This window comes from Antedon mediterranea, chromosome 2 (assembly GCF_964355755.1).
Source record: "Antedon mediterranea chromosome 2, ecAntMedi1.1, whole genome shotgun sequence".
NCBI classification, from domain to species: domain Eukaryota; kingdom Metazoa; phylum Echinodermata; class Crinoidea; order Comatulida; family Antedonidae; genus Antedon; species Antedon mediterranea.
In genome coordinates, this window is record NC_092671.1 from 7,390,565 (window position 1) to 7,410,532 (window position 19,968).

Genomic DNA, 19,968 nt, shown 5'->3' on the forward strand with positions numbered 1-19,968 from the left:
ACCGATAGAATATTATTCGTTGATTTCAATATGCAATGAATATTTTTATTTTTAATTAAATACTCACCATTATTGGGTCATCAGGAAGCCCAGGGTCATCATAAGCTAAGCGTAGAAGGCGCACTGTAAATCGTAGTAGGTCTGTGTTGTAGTCCTCGTTATTTAGCAGCCCTTCCTGTAGGGCGTTTAATGATGGTACATCATCATCCAAATCTATACAAAATAGAGAATCACCTAATGAATATGCAATATATCTATTAATGGCCATAATAACACCTATTCACTATGAACAGGCTATTTATTACTATACTTAATTTATAGCCTACTCGCTGCTCATTATTAAGCCTGGTTTCCATTAAAATCGCTACAGCGTTTCCATTAAAATCGCTACACGCGCAGATGTCGCCGACGTAATCAGGAAGGCTCCCCGATTCATCGCAGTCAAATCGGCAAAGTCCAACCATGTTCAACTTTGCCGATGTTGTCGGCGATGAATCGTATACGCGTACCAAAGAATATTTAGCGCTCGCGTACTAGATCCGCGATAAATTCTAGCGTTTCCATAGAATCGCTACGCTCTGTCGTGTAGCGATTTTATGGAAACCAGGCTTTAGGTATAATTGTAAATATGTGCTCGCCTTAGTGCAATAAAAATAAAATGTAAGTGGTAATGCCAGTAATCAAGACACTCACCCAAACCAAGTGATTCGCCAAAATTATGCATAAACTCTATGATCATGATACAATCAGCAAAGGCTTGTCCAGGTAACTTTACACCTGGAATACGTGGTAGCTCAGGTAAAGGAAGCTGTTAAAAAAAACAATATAAAGAATTTAGATGTGTAGAATATAAATGCACAAGTATAGTTGGATTTCAGCACTCTTTAGATCCAGAGACATCAAGCGCCTTGTGGATATGTGTGCTTTATAAATCTTATTATCTCATCAGAGTGTGTATTTATGTAAATAGGACAGTTTAACGTACCATAAAAAGCACAAAGCAAAACTTTTTATTGCTTTAATCATTGTACCACTTCGCTATCCAAGGAAAATTTACAAGGAACTGATGTTTCTAAAGCTTTATCTACACTATCAAACTTTATGTGACAAAGAAATTTGTGATGTGCCCATATACGAACATGATGATGTCATATCACTACCATATTTAAACATATCACTAACATATTTGGGCACATCACACTTTTTTTGTCAAACAAGTTTGATAGTGTAGCTTTATAAAGTGTTTGCAGCATATTTCATACCTTAGGGTCAATGACCTTTAAGTCATCAACAGGCTTCTTTAATTCTTTCATCATATGAAGCTCCATTCTTTTCAATTGAACCTTTCGTTCTCTCGATACTTTCTTTTCATTCTTCTTTTCTTCCTTAACCCGTTCTTTTTCCTGGTAAATTAAAAAATATATGATCTAATAAGAAGCTGAAACTTTTAAGTCTACAAATACTTTCTGAACAACCCAACTATAATTTCAGTTTATATTATAACTGAATCTTCCTAAATATTTATTCAATTCAAAGGTACAATTCAATTCAATTCAACTTTATTTCAGACAAACAGTATAGTACAGAAGATAAGGTATATATGTATACATTCATTCAATATTATTTACTTGTTACTATATAGCTTACCTCGGCTTTCTTTCTGGCCTCTAGCGCCCTCACTAAAAGCATATGTTGCTTTCGTCTTTCACGTTCCTAAAATAAATTGTTTTTGAAAAAAATAAACATCGCCACATTGTTAAGTTCAACGTTATACGTTACAATAAATTTGTAACCAAAGACAATATAAACATGGATACATTGACATTAAACTGGTTTATAGATTAACAGATTCACACCGAAATACAATATAAACAGTGAACTATCTATCCAAATATTGTTTAAATTTTATACAAATCTACAGGAAAGTTTTAATAAATACATTTTAACAAATATAAAAACAAATACTTTTTCTCTATTTATTATTGATGAAAAATGGAACTTCTGGTGACAATCTATTTATTTTTAACATTATAAGTTTAATGTCAAGAAAACAGTGATAGCGCAAGTTAAAAGAAAGGTCACACAATTTTATATAGCGTGCTATAAACAAGAAAGTAATCAAGGATTCTGTAATAATGATATAAGAGTGTTGTTGCTAATATATAAATTGATGCACATAGTGAAATTTAGACTGCCCAGTACAATGCTTCCCAGTCATGGTATTTGCCAGGAGGGCCCACAACATAAATTTAGACTGCCCAGTACAATGCTTCCCAGTCACTTGATGGTATTTGCCAGGAGGGCCCACAACATAAATTTAGACTGCCCAGTACAATGCTTCCCAGTCACTTGATGGTATTTGCTAGGAGGGCCCACAACATAAATTTAGACTGCCCAGTACAATGCTTCCCAGTCACTTGATGGTATTTACCAGGAGGGCCCACAACATAAATTTAGACTGCCCAGTACAATGCTTCCCAGTCACTTGATGGTATTTGCCAGGAGGGCCTACAACATAAATTTAGACTGCCCAGTACAATGCTTCCCAGTAACTTGATGGTATTTGCCAGGAGGGCCCACAACATAAATCCATAGATTTTTGGAAGTCCTAGACCCCAGAATAAACAAGTCTTTCTTGCTTTACCGAAAAAAGGGGTAACAATCACCATGAAGGAAAATTTATTTCCTCAATGCAATCATAAATATGAAACAAAAACACAATGTGATAGACAGTACAGTAAACAAGACAGAACAGACAATTTTCATACAAAAAAGGAAAAAACTAAACTAGGAAAATAATAAAATAATACAGCTATTTCAAGTGCATATAAGGTGTTTGTCTCATTAATAATTATCTAAATTAAAATAAACAAAATCCCTAGAGAAATATGCTTTATCATAACAAATTTAATCATTATTCATTACAGTTTTATTTCTATTTGTACAATGTATTCTTCACATAATCTAAATAGTTTTAAAACAACCAATTTAAATTGTTATTAAATATAATTTATAAATAGAAAACTATATAATTATGCATAAATAAACAAGAAATTTACAGAAACAGTGCTAATTTTGGAACATGATATCATAATATTATCAAGCATAGTTCATAAAGAAAGGGTTGAATTTGTTGTATTTATATTATTCATTCCTTATAATATCACAACAAAATATTAATTTTAACAATAAAAATAAAAACAAAAAGAATATTATACAGTTCTTTCCATACAAGCTTTCATGCAAAATACATTGTTTTTCAAACTGGGAAGAAATTGTGAAAGATTGCAACAAAAAAAAACAACGCCTGCTGAGAATAAATACAACACAATACCAAGACCAACAAAACCGGTGCTCTACCGAAAGACCGGTATAACTACACCGAGAAAACCGGTGTTTGCCAACACCTTCAAAACCGTTGGTTTACCTGCGTCTGTTGAGTGAGGTGATTCAGGTGTGTGAGTTTCTGTGAAAGGAGTTTGGATTTCTTAATAGACTCTGATTTAATTTCCTTTCTAGCAAGTGAAACATAATCTGATATCTACTCCTGTCATTAATTTTGATTCACCGGGTCACGTAATATTCTTATCATCTAATTTGCATTTACCACCAGTGATATCTAATGTTAAGGCATGAACTGATAATTTGCATACGGTATAGTACAAACGGATATATCTAATTTGCATAACTTTTAGAGTAATATGCACAGTGTTCATGAGGTAATTTCTGTACTAGCCAGAAAAACAGATATGTTAATTTGTTGCTTTTTCTTGATTACATTATAATTTGCATTTAAAGCATTAAGAAATCTGCTAACAAGAATGGCAATACCGTTTTTTTTTCCAAATAAAATTTTAACTGAGTATTGCTAGTAGATACACACATCAAATTGAGGAACATTATGCAATGAACTATTGCATTTACTTTATATTATAATTACATTAAAACATTCTGATACAAAAAGACAGAATTTAATACAGTAATAATAAACAACATGATCAAATGTCAAGTTATTAATGTTATTTAGTTAAATCTGGTAGATTCTTACCTGATGTTTGAGAAGTACAGTTTGCTGACGTCTCAACTCTCGTTCCTAGGACCAAAAACATTTTTAAGTGTAATTAAAGTGACTTCATCATTATATGACCAATGGCATGATTTTAGTTTCAAATAATTACTTCTCAAATGGCTGTCAAAAATGATATTTTTCCATTCATTTTATAAAAATTGGTATAGATAGACTTAGGCATTACAATTTATTTCTCGGTTATCAACCCAAGCTGTTATTACAGTCATTTCAAGGGGGTAGGTATATTTTAAAGTTGCGTATAGAACTACAAGTAGAAAATTAATAATGAAAAAATTCTAGATATATATATGTGTATACATTTCTCAGAGGAACCGAAAAACTATACTTACTATAACTATAAATATGTATGGATATAATACAAATTTGCAGGCATAGAAGAAATAATTCTAAACCAGCCTGTGATATACTAAAAATTAATTTACTGATAAAGAAATGGAAATCTGTGAGGATGAGAAAAAGCCAACCCCAAAATTGTATGTATTTAAAGGCTTTTACAATTTCTATGAAGCTGCATAAAGGATAGATAACATACACAATCTATACAAATAATAATAAAATAATAATAGTATAATATAGAAACAATGAAAGGTATGGTATGTGTGATAGCAGTAGCGAAATATTTTAATAACAAAAATGTAAACAAAATGTTAGAAATATTGAATAATTCTTTCCATATATAATTCATGATAATCAATATTATATGAATTTATATTCATATATAAAACTATATTTTATAACTCAATATTGTGCCTAGATTTATTTGCAAATTAAATACCCATTTTAAATTTGTCCAGACATGACCCTCACACACTGATCCATACCATTGATTCAAACTATAGCAGTAAATGTTTTCTTGATTATAATGGTATAGTTAATTTTTTTGTATGTATCTTAAGTCTGGCCAAGGATTACCAATAATTATTCACTGACGTCCTATGAGGTGCCCCTGCCTTAAACGCTTGGCCATTTGACCCACTTTACACTTTGAAAAATAGAAAAAAAACAATACATCCTACAGATTAATTGAAAAGTAATCACTGATAATTAATATGTATCTGGCTGCTATTGATTAATTGATCTCAAGGGTAATTGTCAATTTTCCCTAAGTGATTCAATGCTAATTCATTAATAATTAAATAATTAAAAAACTGTTAATATACTTGAATTAAGGTATATCTAGAAGGAAAGTAACCACAATAATTAGAACATTTTGGACAGCAAGACAGCAAAATTCTCCTTAATTGGGATGTCCCCTTAATTTGGCGTCCCATTAATTTGGCATCCCCTTAACAGGTGTGTCCTCTCAATAGGTATTTACAGCCATAAGTGTTAAAACATAGTGCTGTCTGTTTTATGAAAGTGTCCATTTAATAGGGGAGTCACAAAAAAGGGGTAGTACTAGTTGAGTCTAACATTTAATTTATAAAGTAAACAATACATTAATGTGTATACAGCTTGAGTTATACTCAAATATTTTCCTCTATGAACGTCAATACACATATTGTATCTTTCAACATTACTAATTAACATATCTAACATCAGTAATGTTTTCAACATTTCCTGGTCGATTAGTTGTTCAGGAAGACTATTACAGTGTTTTAAATCATATTTAATAATGATCATTCAGAACATGAATCACCATTACATCATCATTTACAAAATAGTTAACATGTGTCAGAAATTCACTTTCTAGTTAGGTCCTGAATTAATATGCAATTTGATTACAAATTTGGTATATCAATATAAGCTAGTTCAAAAGTTTAATGTACACTGCTAATAATAATAATTATGAATAATAAACATAACTTAGAAAGTGAAAGAATATAAACATTCTTAGATCAACTTGGTTTTGACAAATTAATATTTATTATCTGGATTTAAAACAAACATGATGAATCTATTCTCCGATTCTTAGATCAACTTACAATAAAAAGTATAGGCATAGTATAAACTCTTTTTTTATACCAAATATAGGTATAAAGGTATACTAAAATATAGGCATGGTATACCAAATATAGGCATGGTATACCAAATATAGGCATGGTATACCAAATAAGGCATGGTATACCAAATATAGGCATGGTATACCAAATATAGGCATGGTATACCAAATAAAGGCATGGTATACCAAATATAAGCAAGGTATACCAAATATAGGCATGGTATACCAAATATAGGCATGGTATACCAAATAAAGGCATGGTATACCAAATATAAGCAAGGTATACCAAATATAGGCATGGTATACCAAATAAAGGCATGGTATACCAAATATAAGCAAGGTATACCAAAATATAGGCAAGGTATACCAAAATATAGGCATGGTATACCAAATATAGGCAAGGTATACCAAAATATAGGCAAGGTATGCTAATGAGCAAAGATAAAATGCCATTCTAAAAGCAGAACTTGTAAAGCTCTGTCTACACTATCAAACAAAAAAGTATGGTAGTGACTATGACATCATCATTTCCATATATGAGCAATATCACATTTCTTTGTCACATAAAGTTTGATAGTGTAGACAGAGTTTAAGACTAATTGAACGGCGACATCTTCCGTTACATGAAACGAGTGAACGTAGCTTTAGGCTTAATAATTACTTTAATGTATTATCTATAGGCCATTTATTATAGAGATCTAACTAAAAGAAGAATGTAATAGTTAAACTATGGTAATAGGATCCACCCTTTAACATTAAATCGTTATTGATATAACAAATTGTAAATATTATAAAGCAAATGGATGTATGAATGATGATTTTAATAATATAATGGTGTTGAATGAAGTATTAATTATGTACATTATGGTTAATAAATCATTTATGTAAACTGTGCAAATGTATTATTTCTAAATACAATAATAAATAGAAATAGTTCAGTATGTAAATAATGTTTAATTAGTGATATAAATAGGTATATAGTATATCACTGAAAACATGCCTAAATTCCTTTGGTACATTACTTGTAAATTATGTAAGCAATATCATGATAATGAGTATCATCTTGGTTAGTAATGGCTGACTAAAAACAAGATATAAATCTACAGTTTTTAACTCGTTCCACTCTCTGTTAAAAAATTGATGGATTCATATAATGACATTATATATGTAATCTATTAGCACGCTAAAATCACCATCAACCTCAACATGACATGTGTACAAAAAGCTGCACTATGGTTCACTAAGAAACATGTATAATAATTTACATTTTTGTTTCTTTTTGTGAAAATGAAATATGAAAGAGATTCAACAAAAACATAAACTTTCCAAATAAAATGATTAAGAAATAATTGGTCTGTGTGAATACGATAATAATTCAATTTTGTTCAATTCAATCTTTTTTTTTGGAATCTCTGGTCCATATAAAGATACACCCTTTTGTACACACATTTTGTGCCTTATATCAATGATAAAGTCTGTGCTGTTAGTTAAATACCAACTCCAAACATGCACACATAAATATTCACCAAATTCATTTTCCTAATATACCCAAACGATGAAGAAAATCTAACTTTTATAATATAAAAAAAAAAGTGTAAAAAGCAAGTGAACTGTGCTAATAATAGTGATATGACATATTGGTTCTTATGGTTGGTGAATGTTAAATAATTATGTCAAATTGTTATGTAATGCCCAACCACCTGTATGTAAAGTAAGGAAACAAACCTTGGCCTTTTTTAAAGCATCCCGGTTTTTTTTAGCCTCGATCTGTTGACGCCGTTTGCGACGATCCTGTGACGCAAACAGTGAAATAATAATAAACAACATTTTTAAAAATGTAAAAAACTGAATAATTATCTGTATAAATAAAAAAAAATATATGAATTTACTGAATTTCACTTTCAAATATACTGTAACAGAGCTAATGATTATTATTTCAAACAGAAAATAAGACTAAAATATAATGTAATATTAAAAAATGTATTATAACCTTACAAAACAACAAATATTGTTAAAATGAGTAGATTATTTAAATATTGTGAATATCTGAACACAAGAAAACTTGACATGATGAATCTAAATGAACATTATTCAGACAAATGAGTATGATATAAACACCATGCATAATACATGCATGCACTAATGGTGCAAACACATAGTACTTTACAAACAAAAAAACACCATTTTGATTTAAACCAAAACCCTTCAAGTTAGATGGAATCTAAACTATTATGTTACTAACTTTAGGATGGACATTTTTAAGCTTTAGCAGTGACATATTGTTTCTTCCATGAGAAAAACCTTGGCATTCAGTCTGAGCTAGGATTTGAACCCAGTATTCTGGGTAAGCATGTTAAGTACACAGCTACAGTACCACTATGATATAGTGCTATACCCACAAACTCAACAGAAGCCATCAAAATAAATATGAAAAATCCTTTTTATTATGATCTTTGAACTGTACAATATTACAACCAGGAATTAAACGCCAAAATAGAAAATTCCTAATAATCTTAGTGCTAAAGAGAAAAGAATGTGCTTTCTCATCTCGTTTAAACTTTATATAAATCCTTCACCGTATTCAGGAGGTGATTTAAAACTAATTTAATTTATACAACTCCTTTGAGATATATAAAGGAGAAAGTGTGACATAGGAAAGCTGCATGTTTGTTAGCAAGGAGAAGGGCTTTAATACTTTATATAGTACAATTAAATTAGGTAAAAAAGTAAAAAGGTTAGTCTTATGGGATAGTTACAGGACAATTATAATATAAAGTAAATCCATTACAATTGTATACATATTCTAATGTGAAAGTATTATAATATCAATGCAGATACAAACCTTTCATTAACACAAAGAACAAGCAAATTGGATTATTTTACTTGGAAATTGATTGAATAGGTATTGGTAATAGCAGGGAAGAATTTCACTCTTCTAATAGCTGATAAACCCATGTATTATTCCTTGGATATAATTTCACCTTCCAAACTTTGTTTTATCGAGATAGGGTCAAGCTTCTAAAGCTGTCCCAAACCAAAGCTTAAAATTTCTTTAGGAAAAGGCTGTTTTTTGTTTTGCAACAGCATAATATTCTAGGATTATTCAGCTGTTATTTTACACCAATGTGAACCTTGTTTTATCTATATCATTACATCACATGTTGCATATTTTATGAAGGATATATGTGATATCATGTAATTGATTTTAATTTCCTGTTCTAGATGAAAGTATGAAGGGCCAACAGGATCAAATTAACTTGACATGTTGTCTCCTTTTACATTATACAAAGAAGGGTATCAAATAATATATCTTCAGTTTTCAAGTCACAGCCCGCGGTTTCTAATAAGAAATCATTTAATTTTAAAGACCACATTCAATTTAAAAAATGTTATCACCATACCTCAAAAATTTGCTGTGCACGCATTTCACGTTCCATTCGTAATTGTTCCATTCGCATTATTTTTTGCTGTTCTCGGTGTAAACGTATCATTTCTTTGTGACGTCGCTTTTCTTCGGCCATGTGCAAAGCTACAAAAATATTTTTTTAAACACATGATTTTTAATTATTAAAACAAGTGGTAAAAGTATAAGATATCGACTAATCACTAAAAAGTGCAGTACAGTATTAGCAAACACTCATTTGAACATACAAGCGATCACATTAAATACCCACACATATAAAAACTACATTTGGACATTTTGTCTATGACTTTCTGTAGGATCTATGAGCATCCATTAAATAGGTATTCTGATACTGTTACCTGCGATGCAATGGGCAACCTATGGCCAGCAGGTACATTGGTATTTGTATGGGTAGCCAGTTGGCTAGCTACTTGCAATGGGTGGGCTATATATGGTTATCCAGTACAGTTGGTTGGATATTTCCAATGGGCTATCTATGTGCAGACAGTACTGTATTTGGCTAGATCTTTCCAATGGACAATCTATGTGCGGACAGTACTGTATTTGGCAAGATCTTTCCAATGGGCAATCTATGCCTAGTCAGTACTGTTGGCTGGCTATTTCCAATGGGCTATCTATGGATATCCAGTACAGTTGGATAGCTATTTGCAATGAGCCATCTATGTACAGACAGTACTGTGTTTGGCTAGATCTTTCCAATGGGCAATTTATGTGCGGACAGTACAGTTGGCTGGCTATTTGCAATGGGCTATCTATGCGTATCCAGTACCGTTGGCTAGCTATTTGCAATGGGCTATCTATGGATATCCAGTACAGTTGGCTAGCTATTTGCAATGGGCTATCTATGGATATCCAGTACAGTTGGCTAGCTATTTGACATGGGCTATCTATGGATATCCAGTACAGTTGGCTAGCTATTTGACATAGGCTATCTATGGATATCCAGTACAGTTGGCTATCTATTTTCAATGGGCAATCGGTTTTCAACCAGTAGCATTTGCATATCCCTTATATGTACTTGGCAGATTATAATTATGACTTCATTTTGTTCAGCATATGGATAACTTCCTGCCAACCCTCTCGAGGGAGCTATTCAACGCAACAAGAGACATTCATCAGTTGGGCTCGCTAGAAGATTGACACTTCGGAAATGAAATATTAATAAAAGCAGCGCAAGCAGAATTTTTATATCTGAGAACAACTAAGACAGGAGGGAATAAAGAGGAAGCAGATTTCTTCACTAAATGTGTGAAGCTTTGAATTTGATCAGTTACAAGTGGAAAGAGTACGTTTAGGATTGCCGGTGCGTATATTGTGCCGAGTAAATTATGCTTAAATTAAGATGCGAGTTTCAAAAAGCATGTGACATGCTGCTCTACAGAGGGAAAAAAAGTAGTGATTAGATTCTATTAATACTTCAAAGTCTAAAAAAAGCAACTAACTCCACATAAGAGAATTATACATTTGTGCAAATATGTGTCAAAATGATTTGAAATGTGATATGAATGGAAAGTGTCAAATGTTTAAATTTATAATTTTTTGAATGAATATAATATGTTTGCATATATAAACAACACATCATGTAATGGTTAATATATTTTCAAAGCACTTACTAATGATAATTCTTATACATATTTTTCAATAAACATTTATAATGAAAAAATTAAATTCCACTGCAGAATTTATAGAAAATTGATTATTGAATATTTAAATGTTTTTTATCAATTTTAATGTTAAGTAAAAACAATGTACTTACTTTTTCTTTCGACTTTTTTAAAGTTAAAAACAAAAAATTTTCAGTCGAAACTCAAATTATCTGGATCAATATATTGAGATAATATTTGTGTAAATTGAGAGACCAAAAACTACAAGCGATGCTAACACCAAGATAACTAATAAAATAAACTAAAATTTGTAGTAGATAATGGTAAACCTTTGAATAGAACCCCATGTCTTCTCAAGAAATTCATCTTGGGAAATAATTCCACATTTTTACTTTAAAATATTTTGTTAAAACCAATATGAGAAGAATCCCATAAACTCAGGTAGAATTCAGAATTACTTGTAACAAGCAAAAGGTAAATAGTAAAAAAAATGTTTAACCTTGGCTTTATATTATTAATGAAATATAATAATTTACATATAAAAATAAAATGTTAAATCACTGACAAGTGGTGTATTATTTGAGAATGATAGTGGAATGGAACCTATATAATTACCAACAAAAAGTAATGTTATATGAGCAAAGCAAACAACATAAACATATTTTTGTTGCATATTTTGAAATAAAAATTGACGAAGAATTAAAGCAAACAAACGATACAATTCAAAATGGAAATTTTCACAGCAAATGTCAGAAACAAACAGAGAAAATTTAAAAAAAAACAAAACAGGCACAGTGCAGAAAAAATGGGGAAAACGATGAACCAGGTTTTAGTACCTTGCAATCGTCGTTGTTCGCGAACAACAGAGGCACGCTGATGCCGATCTAATTTACGTTTCATCTTGTTCTCTTGCACACGTCGTGCCATCTCTGAATTAGGTGCAAATAAAAAGGGAATCATGCAGAAAAGTTTTACGAAAAGAAAATAATTACAAAAATAAAACATAAGTGCATAAAATAAAAAATAAACTAAAAATAAATAAAATATTTTAATAAGATATTATATGCGTTGTTTTGAACAAGAAGCTATACTGAAGGTATATGTTGATTTAATATACTGAACATTCAACATTTATGTGTTATGTATAATGTTCATATAATTTGTCATTTTTTATCCTTTCAGATTGGACATATAGCAGTCTTTATTAAATGTATTTTTCTAAATATATTAATAATTTTTTAATCCACATACCCTCCTGTTCAAGTTTTTTCTTTAGTTTTGCTTCCGCAGACCTTCTTGTTAACTCTCGAGCAATACGTCTTTTTTCGTGAGCTTTTTGACTAGTCCTTCCAACACGACCTCTTGGAGGGGGTGGGGAATATAACCGTTGTGTCAATTCTTCGGCAGTCAGTTTTTCAAACACAATACCCTAAGGTTCAGAATGAAAAATATTTTTGCTATTCAGTTATAGTATATAATATAACAATTTATATTATTAAATAATAATTATTCATTCAATGATATATTAGGTTAGAATATTTTGTAGGTACAATCAATTTCAGAAGGCATACTCCTGCATTCAGAGTGAGAAGGAATTAAGTTTTCAGCTAATTGTAATTCTTATTGTTAATGTAAGAGTTTACTTTACTTTGCCAATAGCCCTATTTATATTCTACAAAGAATAAAGTTTAACTACTGTCTATGTCTATTATAATGTAAACAGCACTTTACCATTCCGCCATCAGGTCTTGGGTTCAGGTACTCTCCAACCTTCACCTTAGCACTGAAACTGAAGTGTTCACGGCCAACAGTTGTGATCTGACGCCGTTTCAAGTAGCGTAGCACCTCCGGATAGTTTCGTAATTTCTTACCACACGGTCCGTAGTAAATTACCTCACCTTTGACCTGATCTTCGGGACCCAGTTGGCGGATTATAGTCTGACGACGAAATCCGTACTGTAATGGTTGATTTACAGCTTCCACATCTGTTACACGTAGACGTTTTTGTGGAATGGCTGTCGATAAAATAAACAAAAATATAGCAACCATACTATAATGTCCAAAAGGCTTGGCATAGTGATGATTGCAGATTAAAGTTACACTATACATACTATATATTTGTTTGTGTGTGTTCACAAAGACATATAGTTTGCTTGTTATAAAATATTTACTGCTTGATATGCACTTATATTATGCTTTGCATCATTGCAGTGTGTCTATTGATAGTTCTATTATACAATAGAGGTTTAAACATGAGTAAATCATTAACTATAGACATTTCTGTTTCCATCACCAATCTCTAAAAAAGTTTTTTATAGCTCTCTACATCATGGCATTTGGAAAGGACTCGAAAGAGGTAACTTACGTCCAGGGTCATAGTACATCGAAGTGGAGGGCATGTTACGCTTGTAATACTTTAACGGTGAAGAATCATCAGCCGAATCGATGGTTAAAGCATCAGTGTCAAGGTGATCGTTATCGCTGTCACCCTCAGTATCAAGATCTGAGCCAGAATCGCCTATAATTAATTTTTAAAAAGAAAAATATCAAGCTAAAAGTTTCAAAAAGTGTAATCATATTCTCAAAAATAGATGCCAATATAACTTTATGCTTAGCATTGTACTACAAGACAGTATAGTTCTTCCTTAGAGTAGAGTATACTAGACTCTCACTATTTCTGGTATACTAAACTCAAAAGTCTTAATTAATTACTTCATCATATTATAGACATACTACCCTTCCAATTATCACATCTCATTATAAATTTAGATAAATACAAATATTTGTTATGCAAATATTTTTTTTATTTTTTCAGTACATACTGTACTACATTGATCAAGTATATAAATATTAAAAAAAATCACCATCCTCCTAAATAGGATTGTTTTTCTGAAATTTGATTATATTTTATTATAAATTTAGATAAATACAAATATTTGTTATGCAAATATTTTTTTTTTTTTTAGTACATACTGTACTGCATAGATAAGTATAATAACAAAACAAAATCATCATCTTCCTAAATAGGCTTGTTTCTGAAATTTGATTTCAGAATAAAAGTTTACAAATCTGTTGTAATGTGCATTATACTGTACAAAAAGTTTTTTAAACAATTACCGCTGTTATCGCCTAAACTATCATCATCATCATCACTACTATCACTGTCTCTCTTGGATGAATTCTGGGCTTTGGCAGCCTTTTTGATTGATGCATGCTCACGAAGTCGCGCTGTTGCCTTGATCATCATCTCATCTGCTATCTGCCGTGCTCCAGGTTTTACCATCTAAGTCAGAAAAGTTAGCGTTTGAAAAAACTTGAAATAATAATTTACAAACGTGACTTAAATTACCACCTTCGTTCATCCAAAATGTTGGCAAACCATTTCATCAATAATAGATCTTATCAGATAATTTATAGAAAGCGTAAAACATTATAAATTATCTCAGGTTGGGTTTGATCATGGAGGTTTTACCTCCATGGTTTGATATGTACGTAATTCCATTCAATAAACTTATATAAAAACAATTAGATTCTATCAGTATTATGATAAAGGCAGTACATGTCAATACCATGATTGATAACAATAAATTAATATTGATTATGAAATTAGGTCATATAAGGCTAATCATAATTTAATGTCATTTAATTGTAACAGCCAGGTAAGGAGGAAACCTTGCAGTAAACGTAGCACCTGTGAGCGGATGCGTGCAAGAAAATATAAATGAAACATTCACAAATATAGATTTTTTAAAAGCACTGCAGGGGGAAAAGGCTTGTTTAACTTTCTTGCATTACTAAGAAGTAGTAACTTGAAACTTAAATGTTTCTTATTAAGTAGGAATAGACAACGCAGTTCACGTATACCCAAGAAAGTATGGTACTGAAATTAGGCTAATCAGCTCTACTGTAATAATTATGTTTGCGACAAATATAAATATTAATTACATTTTAAATACATATATTTAATAACTGTATTGTATACATAAATCACTTAAAAACATGAATACAAAGGAAAAAACGTCTATGAAGACAGAGGCAGATCAAGGATTTTTAAATCCAGGTGCGTAAAAATGATGAAAAGTAAAGTACTGAGCTGAACCAAATGTCCTGTCTTTTGCATTGTAAATAAAAAAATTGGGGAGGGGGGAGGGGGAATCTAACTATGTAAAACAGGAATTCATTTGTTTTTGGAGATTAAAAAAAGTATACCTTAGCTTTTAAAGCCACTTTTATTCTTTCTGCAGCCTGTTTGGTTGTGCGTGCAATTAGTTTCTCGTGCGTAGATACAAATTTTGCAAGATCTTCATTATCCTTGTTAAAAGTAAAAGAAGACGGTGAACTTGTTGATGACCTTTTGGACAAATTTAATGGCGTATCATCCGTTGAATGTTTATTCGCCATTGATTTTTCTCTTTTGGAATTTTCAGCTTTAGATTGTTTGGCATCTCGGTTCTTTCTTTTCTCGGCTTCCATTTTCTTTTGGATTTTTAATTGTTGTTGTTGAGCTTTTATTTGCTGTTCAAATTGAAGCGTTAACTGTTCAGCCTTTTTCTTTTGCTCTTCTTCCCTTTCTCGTTCATCATTTACATTGTGTGATTTTGAATGTTGATCTTTCAGTAATTTTTCCTAAAGTAACAAATGTTAAAAATAAAAATCCCAATAAAGTATGGTAAAAATGAAGTTATGTTATTTATTAGTTATGTAAGAAAACTGACAGATATTTTTATTTTGAAGTTATAGGCATACAGTATGTCTCCTCCTTTTACAAGATTTGGTTCAATTTTTACTCTGCCTTGGAGTTAGGAGTGCAATTGACGAGAACTCATAACAGCAACTGTAAAGTGGTAGTGCCACATGTTAAGCACTACTTGCTATTTAGTTAAAGATTTATTGTCCCCCTGAAAAAAAATGTTTTTGTTGATTATGCCATTTTAATAGTTGTCCACTTTCCACGAAAAAAAAATGTGTTTACCTAAAAACTGTAATTTAAATCAAAAAATAGTCAAATTGACCGCCAGCCAATGGGTTTTTGGTTGAATTTAACCATTTTTTAAATGAGTAAATGAATCCTAGCTTTAGGATTATGACAACATGAAATAGGTTTAGATATTAAATGGAGTCATTATTATTATTTTTCGAAAATTAGACTTATGTAACGTATACTGAACCATTATGATCTAACCTTCTTTCGTTGCCTAGCTTCCTGTTGTTGTTGCTTTATCTTCTTCTCTTGTTCCAATAATTCTTTCTGTTTGAGTTCAAGCTCTTTCTTTGTCTAAAACCATATTACAATGAATAATGATTCACTATTGTGTATTTTCACATAAAACATGATAAAATTATATAATACATTTATATAATATTATTATGCATAATCAGATAAGTAAAAAATCAGGCAACTAATTATTCAATATTACAAGCATTGTCTTTGATAAGTACTAAATTTAAATGGTTTTTTTTATTAGAAATCCACACATTTGTGGAATTGTGAAAATGTGAAAATAACAAAAAATGATTATTATATAAACAGAAAGTTGTTTTTAATTATTATAACCACTTTTAACAATGTTTATGTTAATTGTTATGCACATACTAACAACTTAAAACACCTTTTTATAAAGTTTCAACAGTAGTGATAATATATTGCTCCAATTATGCTATTGATGAATAAAGAATAAATCAAAAAGTCAATTTTGGGCTGTATTCTTGTTGTTCATAATAATAGCAAATAAAATCGGTAGTGTTAAATACGTCCAAGAATTCTTATTCATAATCTTAATGGGACGCTGAAACCCGCTTGACTTAAAGGAAAAAACAAATTTTTATCGGAAAGTAATCCCCTGGCTGCAATTACAAAAAGCTGTAAAGACAAAATGTAGTAATTTTACAACCATTAAAATGATAACCGGCCGTTTCTTCTGACTCATCCTCTTTGTTTCAGACCAAGAGAAAGACCCTGAAATCTGAAGGCTAGGTTGCTGATTTTAATCTCTATAAAACGATATACCAGGTAGATTTAAGATGCATTATGAACAAACTGAATGCAATTTCTATCTTTTTTATATTTTTAATCACGGTTTGGTAGTCTTTTGATGAATTTTTACAAGATATAAGCAAGTTTGAAAAATAAACTGCCAATTTTACAACTGTTTTATTTTAGTATAAAAAGAGTGATTAGTAGATGTGAGTAGATGGTAATTTAATTTAACAAGCCTAAGATGGGATTTATTTGCATGAAACTGATTTCAAGTCAATTGTCAAATTAAACATATACTGGCAGTGGCAGTACTGTACGTACTACTAAATGTTACAATCATGTATGTATACACAGCTTTTGAGTCACTTTATGGATTTTCCAGATTCAATACCTTGTATAGTAAACATCCTCTTCTGCCGTTATCAATACAATTACCTTATAAGGTCAAACTAATGCTATTTACCTTCATAATGGTTTCCATCTCATGCTCTTCTTCACTATCATCCTCTTCACTATTGCTACTAATTTCAGAGTTCTCCGACTCATTAGTGCCATCCAGATCATCTGATGTGGTGTCGTCATCATCGTCTTCTTCCATATCAACATCACTGCTGCTTGTCATTGTCTCTTTCTTGTTTTCTAAGCTATGCTCAGAACCGCTGGCTTCGAAGGCAGAATGAGCTTCTTTATAGGCTGTTGACTGGTCAGACTCGGTTACTTCCATAGGAGATGGAACATTCTTAGCCTTTAGAAGTAAAAATTAAAAATATTTTATATAAATGTAATCGCACGTTTTATCTTAATATTATAGGAATTAACGTATTTTTTATGTGTGTAATCAATTTTATGTAAGTATTTCTATGTGGAGAACCCCGCGACGATTATTTTTATTTATAACTTTTAGGGATCCTACCTCATTGATTTACTTTTGTACTGTTTTTATGTCTTACTTTGTACTGTATTTGAAATTTGGCGAAATATATATGATGTTTGTTTATTTGGTTTTTCACACTTCTCAAATATGTATAAATTGTAAGCTAAAAAAGGTAAATTATTAAATGATATTGTTATAGATTATTTTAAGATTTTACTTTTTCCCAAAATGTATATTTGACTAAATACTAATTTTTTAGTATTTAAAATGGTTAATGGTTTTAAATTTATATAGTGCAAAATGCAAATAGCCTCTATGCGCTGTTTAACACAAGTGTAAAAAGAAAGAAAGTGTTATTTAGTAGTATTTAGATATTACCTACAGCAACTAAATTTTAAATTCACATTTTATGCTTATTTTTTCATACTTGGGGGACTGCTTTAAATAAAGCAAACTATTTACTAGATGCAGTTAAAATAAAATTGATGCATAAAATATTTAGCCCTAAGTAACAAGACCACAATGTTATAATGTAATAGAATATATAATATGAATAATAATATGATAGGCTACAATTGCAATCTACGGAACTGAATATTGTAAACGCAACCCTGGGTTGCATAACTTCATATTTGGGGAAAAATTTTAGAAAAAAAGAGAGGAAAAAGCATTAAGAATGTTTTTACAAGGACTATTATCCTAAATTAAATATATCTTTTGCCATTTATATAAAGATCATAATGATGTCAGAAAAAGTTGGACCTGTCCGTCAGTGTCGGATATCATACTCAATGTACTATATTGCCTCTTTCAGACGAACCCTGTCAATCATTATACTTTAGATGTAACTTCAATTTGAAAACAAATCTTTTATTTGATATGTCCTTGGAACATTTGATAGAATTTTTAAGAATCTATATTTGCTTGAAATCAACCTCGGGCAAATAAAATATAAAATATTAAGTTTCGTTGAGCCTGGTGTATCCTTTTATTTAAAAAATCCTATTTTGGATTTGGATTTTGTAAAATTAAAGTGTCGTTTTAGAATATAATTATGAATTATGAAACTGAATTAGTTCCTACACCCAGGCAAACTATTTTAAATGCAAGTAGGCCCTAATTCATACACTAGACTACAGAATTTATATTGTTTCTTTGATATTTTCTTACTTTCTTTTCTGCTAGAAACTTGGCTCTATCTGCAGATTTTGCAACAATATCTGTGTGAGTGTTTCCGATTGAAATGTCTGCATGCCTTGGCGAGTCCGACTTGCGCGGGCGTCCTCTACCTCTTTTTTCTCCAGTTGGCGTACTTGATTGGGAAGGTTTGACGGCAGTTGGTGGTGATGCTGGTGTCTTAGATTCATATCCTAAGTATTCATTGACATCTGTTGAATAAAAGATATACAAACATTTAAACGACACAAAAGAAGAGCTACACCTAAAATCTAAGAAATATAAAGTAAAAGTAAATCCAAATACAGGTAAGGAAAGAAATGATGACGGTAGTACGTTGGTATGCTCCCAATAGGGGCACCAAGGTGGGCTGTCTCATTATATGGTAGAGGTGTTCCACTAAAAATTCTTCATTTTGAAATTGTACCCGACGGTGTAGGGAAAGGGCTAATGTCAGTTTATCCAGGTAAGAAGGCATGAAACAGACTATAAAATCTACACGTAAATGGATACTCCTCACACAGACTTACTTTTCTGATTTTTCCCCGTAAACAAAAATGATTCAAAGTCTTTAACAGTTGAATCTTTGCTGAGATTACTAAACGATGGAGTCAGTCCTAAGTTGTTACCACCACCAGTAAGGCCTAACCTGCTCCCAGAAAGCCCCAAGCCAGGCACAGTACCGTGGGGTTGAGTCCACCACGTTGCACCTCCTGCCAAGCAAGCCGAAAGAGAGAAAGCGTTAAAAGACAATTGTTATTATAAAGCGACAGAAAAGCGAGCAAAGAATGTGCAAGCAAAAATACATTTGTGCAAATATATGATATATAATAGAAACCCTTAAACAACACTATACAAACACAACAATTATATTAAAAACA

General features: G+C 31.1%; 1 protein-coding gene across 11 annotated transcripts in view; it reads right to left on the minus strand.

Moving 5' to 3' along the window:
* Window positions 1–19,968, minus strand: part of LOC140040245 (bromodomain adjacent to zinc finger domain protein 2B-like) — a 65,693-nt gene that overhangs the window by 12,067 nt on the left and 33,658 nt on the right. For 6 of the 11 annotated variants that reach the window (XM_072086019.1, XM_072086021.1, XM_072086022.1 and 3 more), the window contains 18 exons: window positions 19,618–19,800; window positions 19,082–19,299; window positions 17,501–17,782; window positions 16,243–16,335; window positions 15,270–15,686; window positions 14,178–14,343; window positions 13,426–13,578; window positions 12,792–13,075; window positions 12,312–12,489; window positions 11,897–11,989; window positions 9,434–9,561; window positions 7,758–7,823; window positions 4,049–4,093; window positions 3,428–3,466; window positions 1,648–1,713; window positions 1,263–1,403; window positions 694–808; window positions 68–213 (listed from right to left, as the gene is read on the minus strand). In XM_072086019.1, the coding sequence (XP_071942120.1) occupies window positions 68–213; window positions 694–808; window positions 1,263–1,403; window positions 1,648–1,713; window positions 3,428–3,466; window positions 4,049–4,093; window positions 7,758–7,823; window positions 9,434–9,561; window positions 11,897–11,989; window positions 12,312–12,489; window positions 12,792–13,075; window positions 13,426–13,578; window positions 14,178–14,343; window positions 15,270–15,686; window positions 16,243–16,335; window positions 17,501–17,782; window positions 19,082–19,299; window positions 19,618–19,800 (2,813 nt within the window). The remainder of the gene's footprint in view (window positions 1–67; window positions 214–693; window positions 809–1,262; window positions 1,404–1,647; window positions 1,714–3,427; window positions 3,467–4,048; window positions 4,094–7,757; window positions 7,824–9,433; window positions 9,562–11,896; window positions 11,990–12,311; window positions 12,490–12,791; window positions 13,076–13,425; window positions 13,579–14,177; window positions 14,344–15,269; window positions 15,687–16,242; window positions 16,336–17,500; window positions 17,783–19,081; window positions 19,300–19,617; window positions 19,801–19,968) is intronic. The other 5 variants (XM_072086028.1, XM_072086024.1, XM_072086023.1 and 2 more) reach the window with 5 other exon arrangements.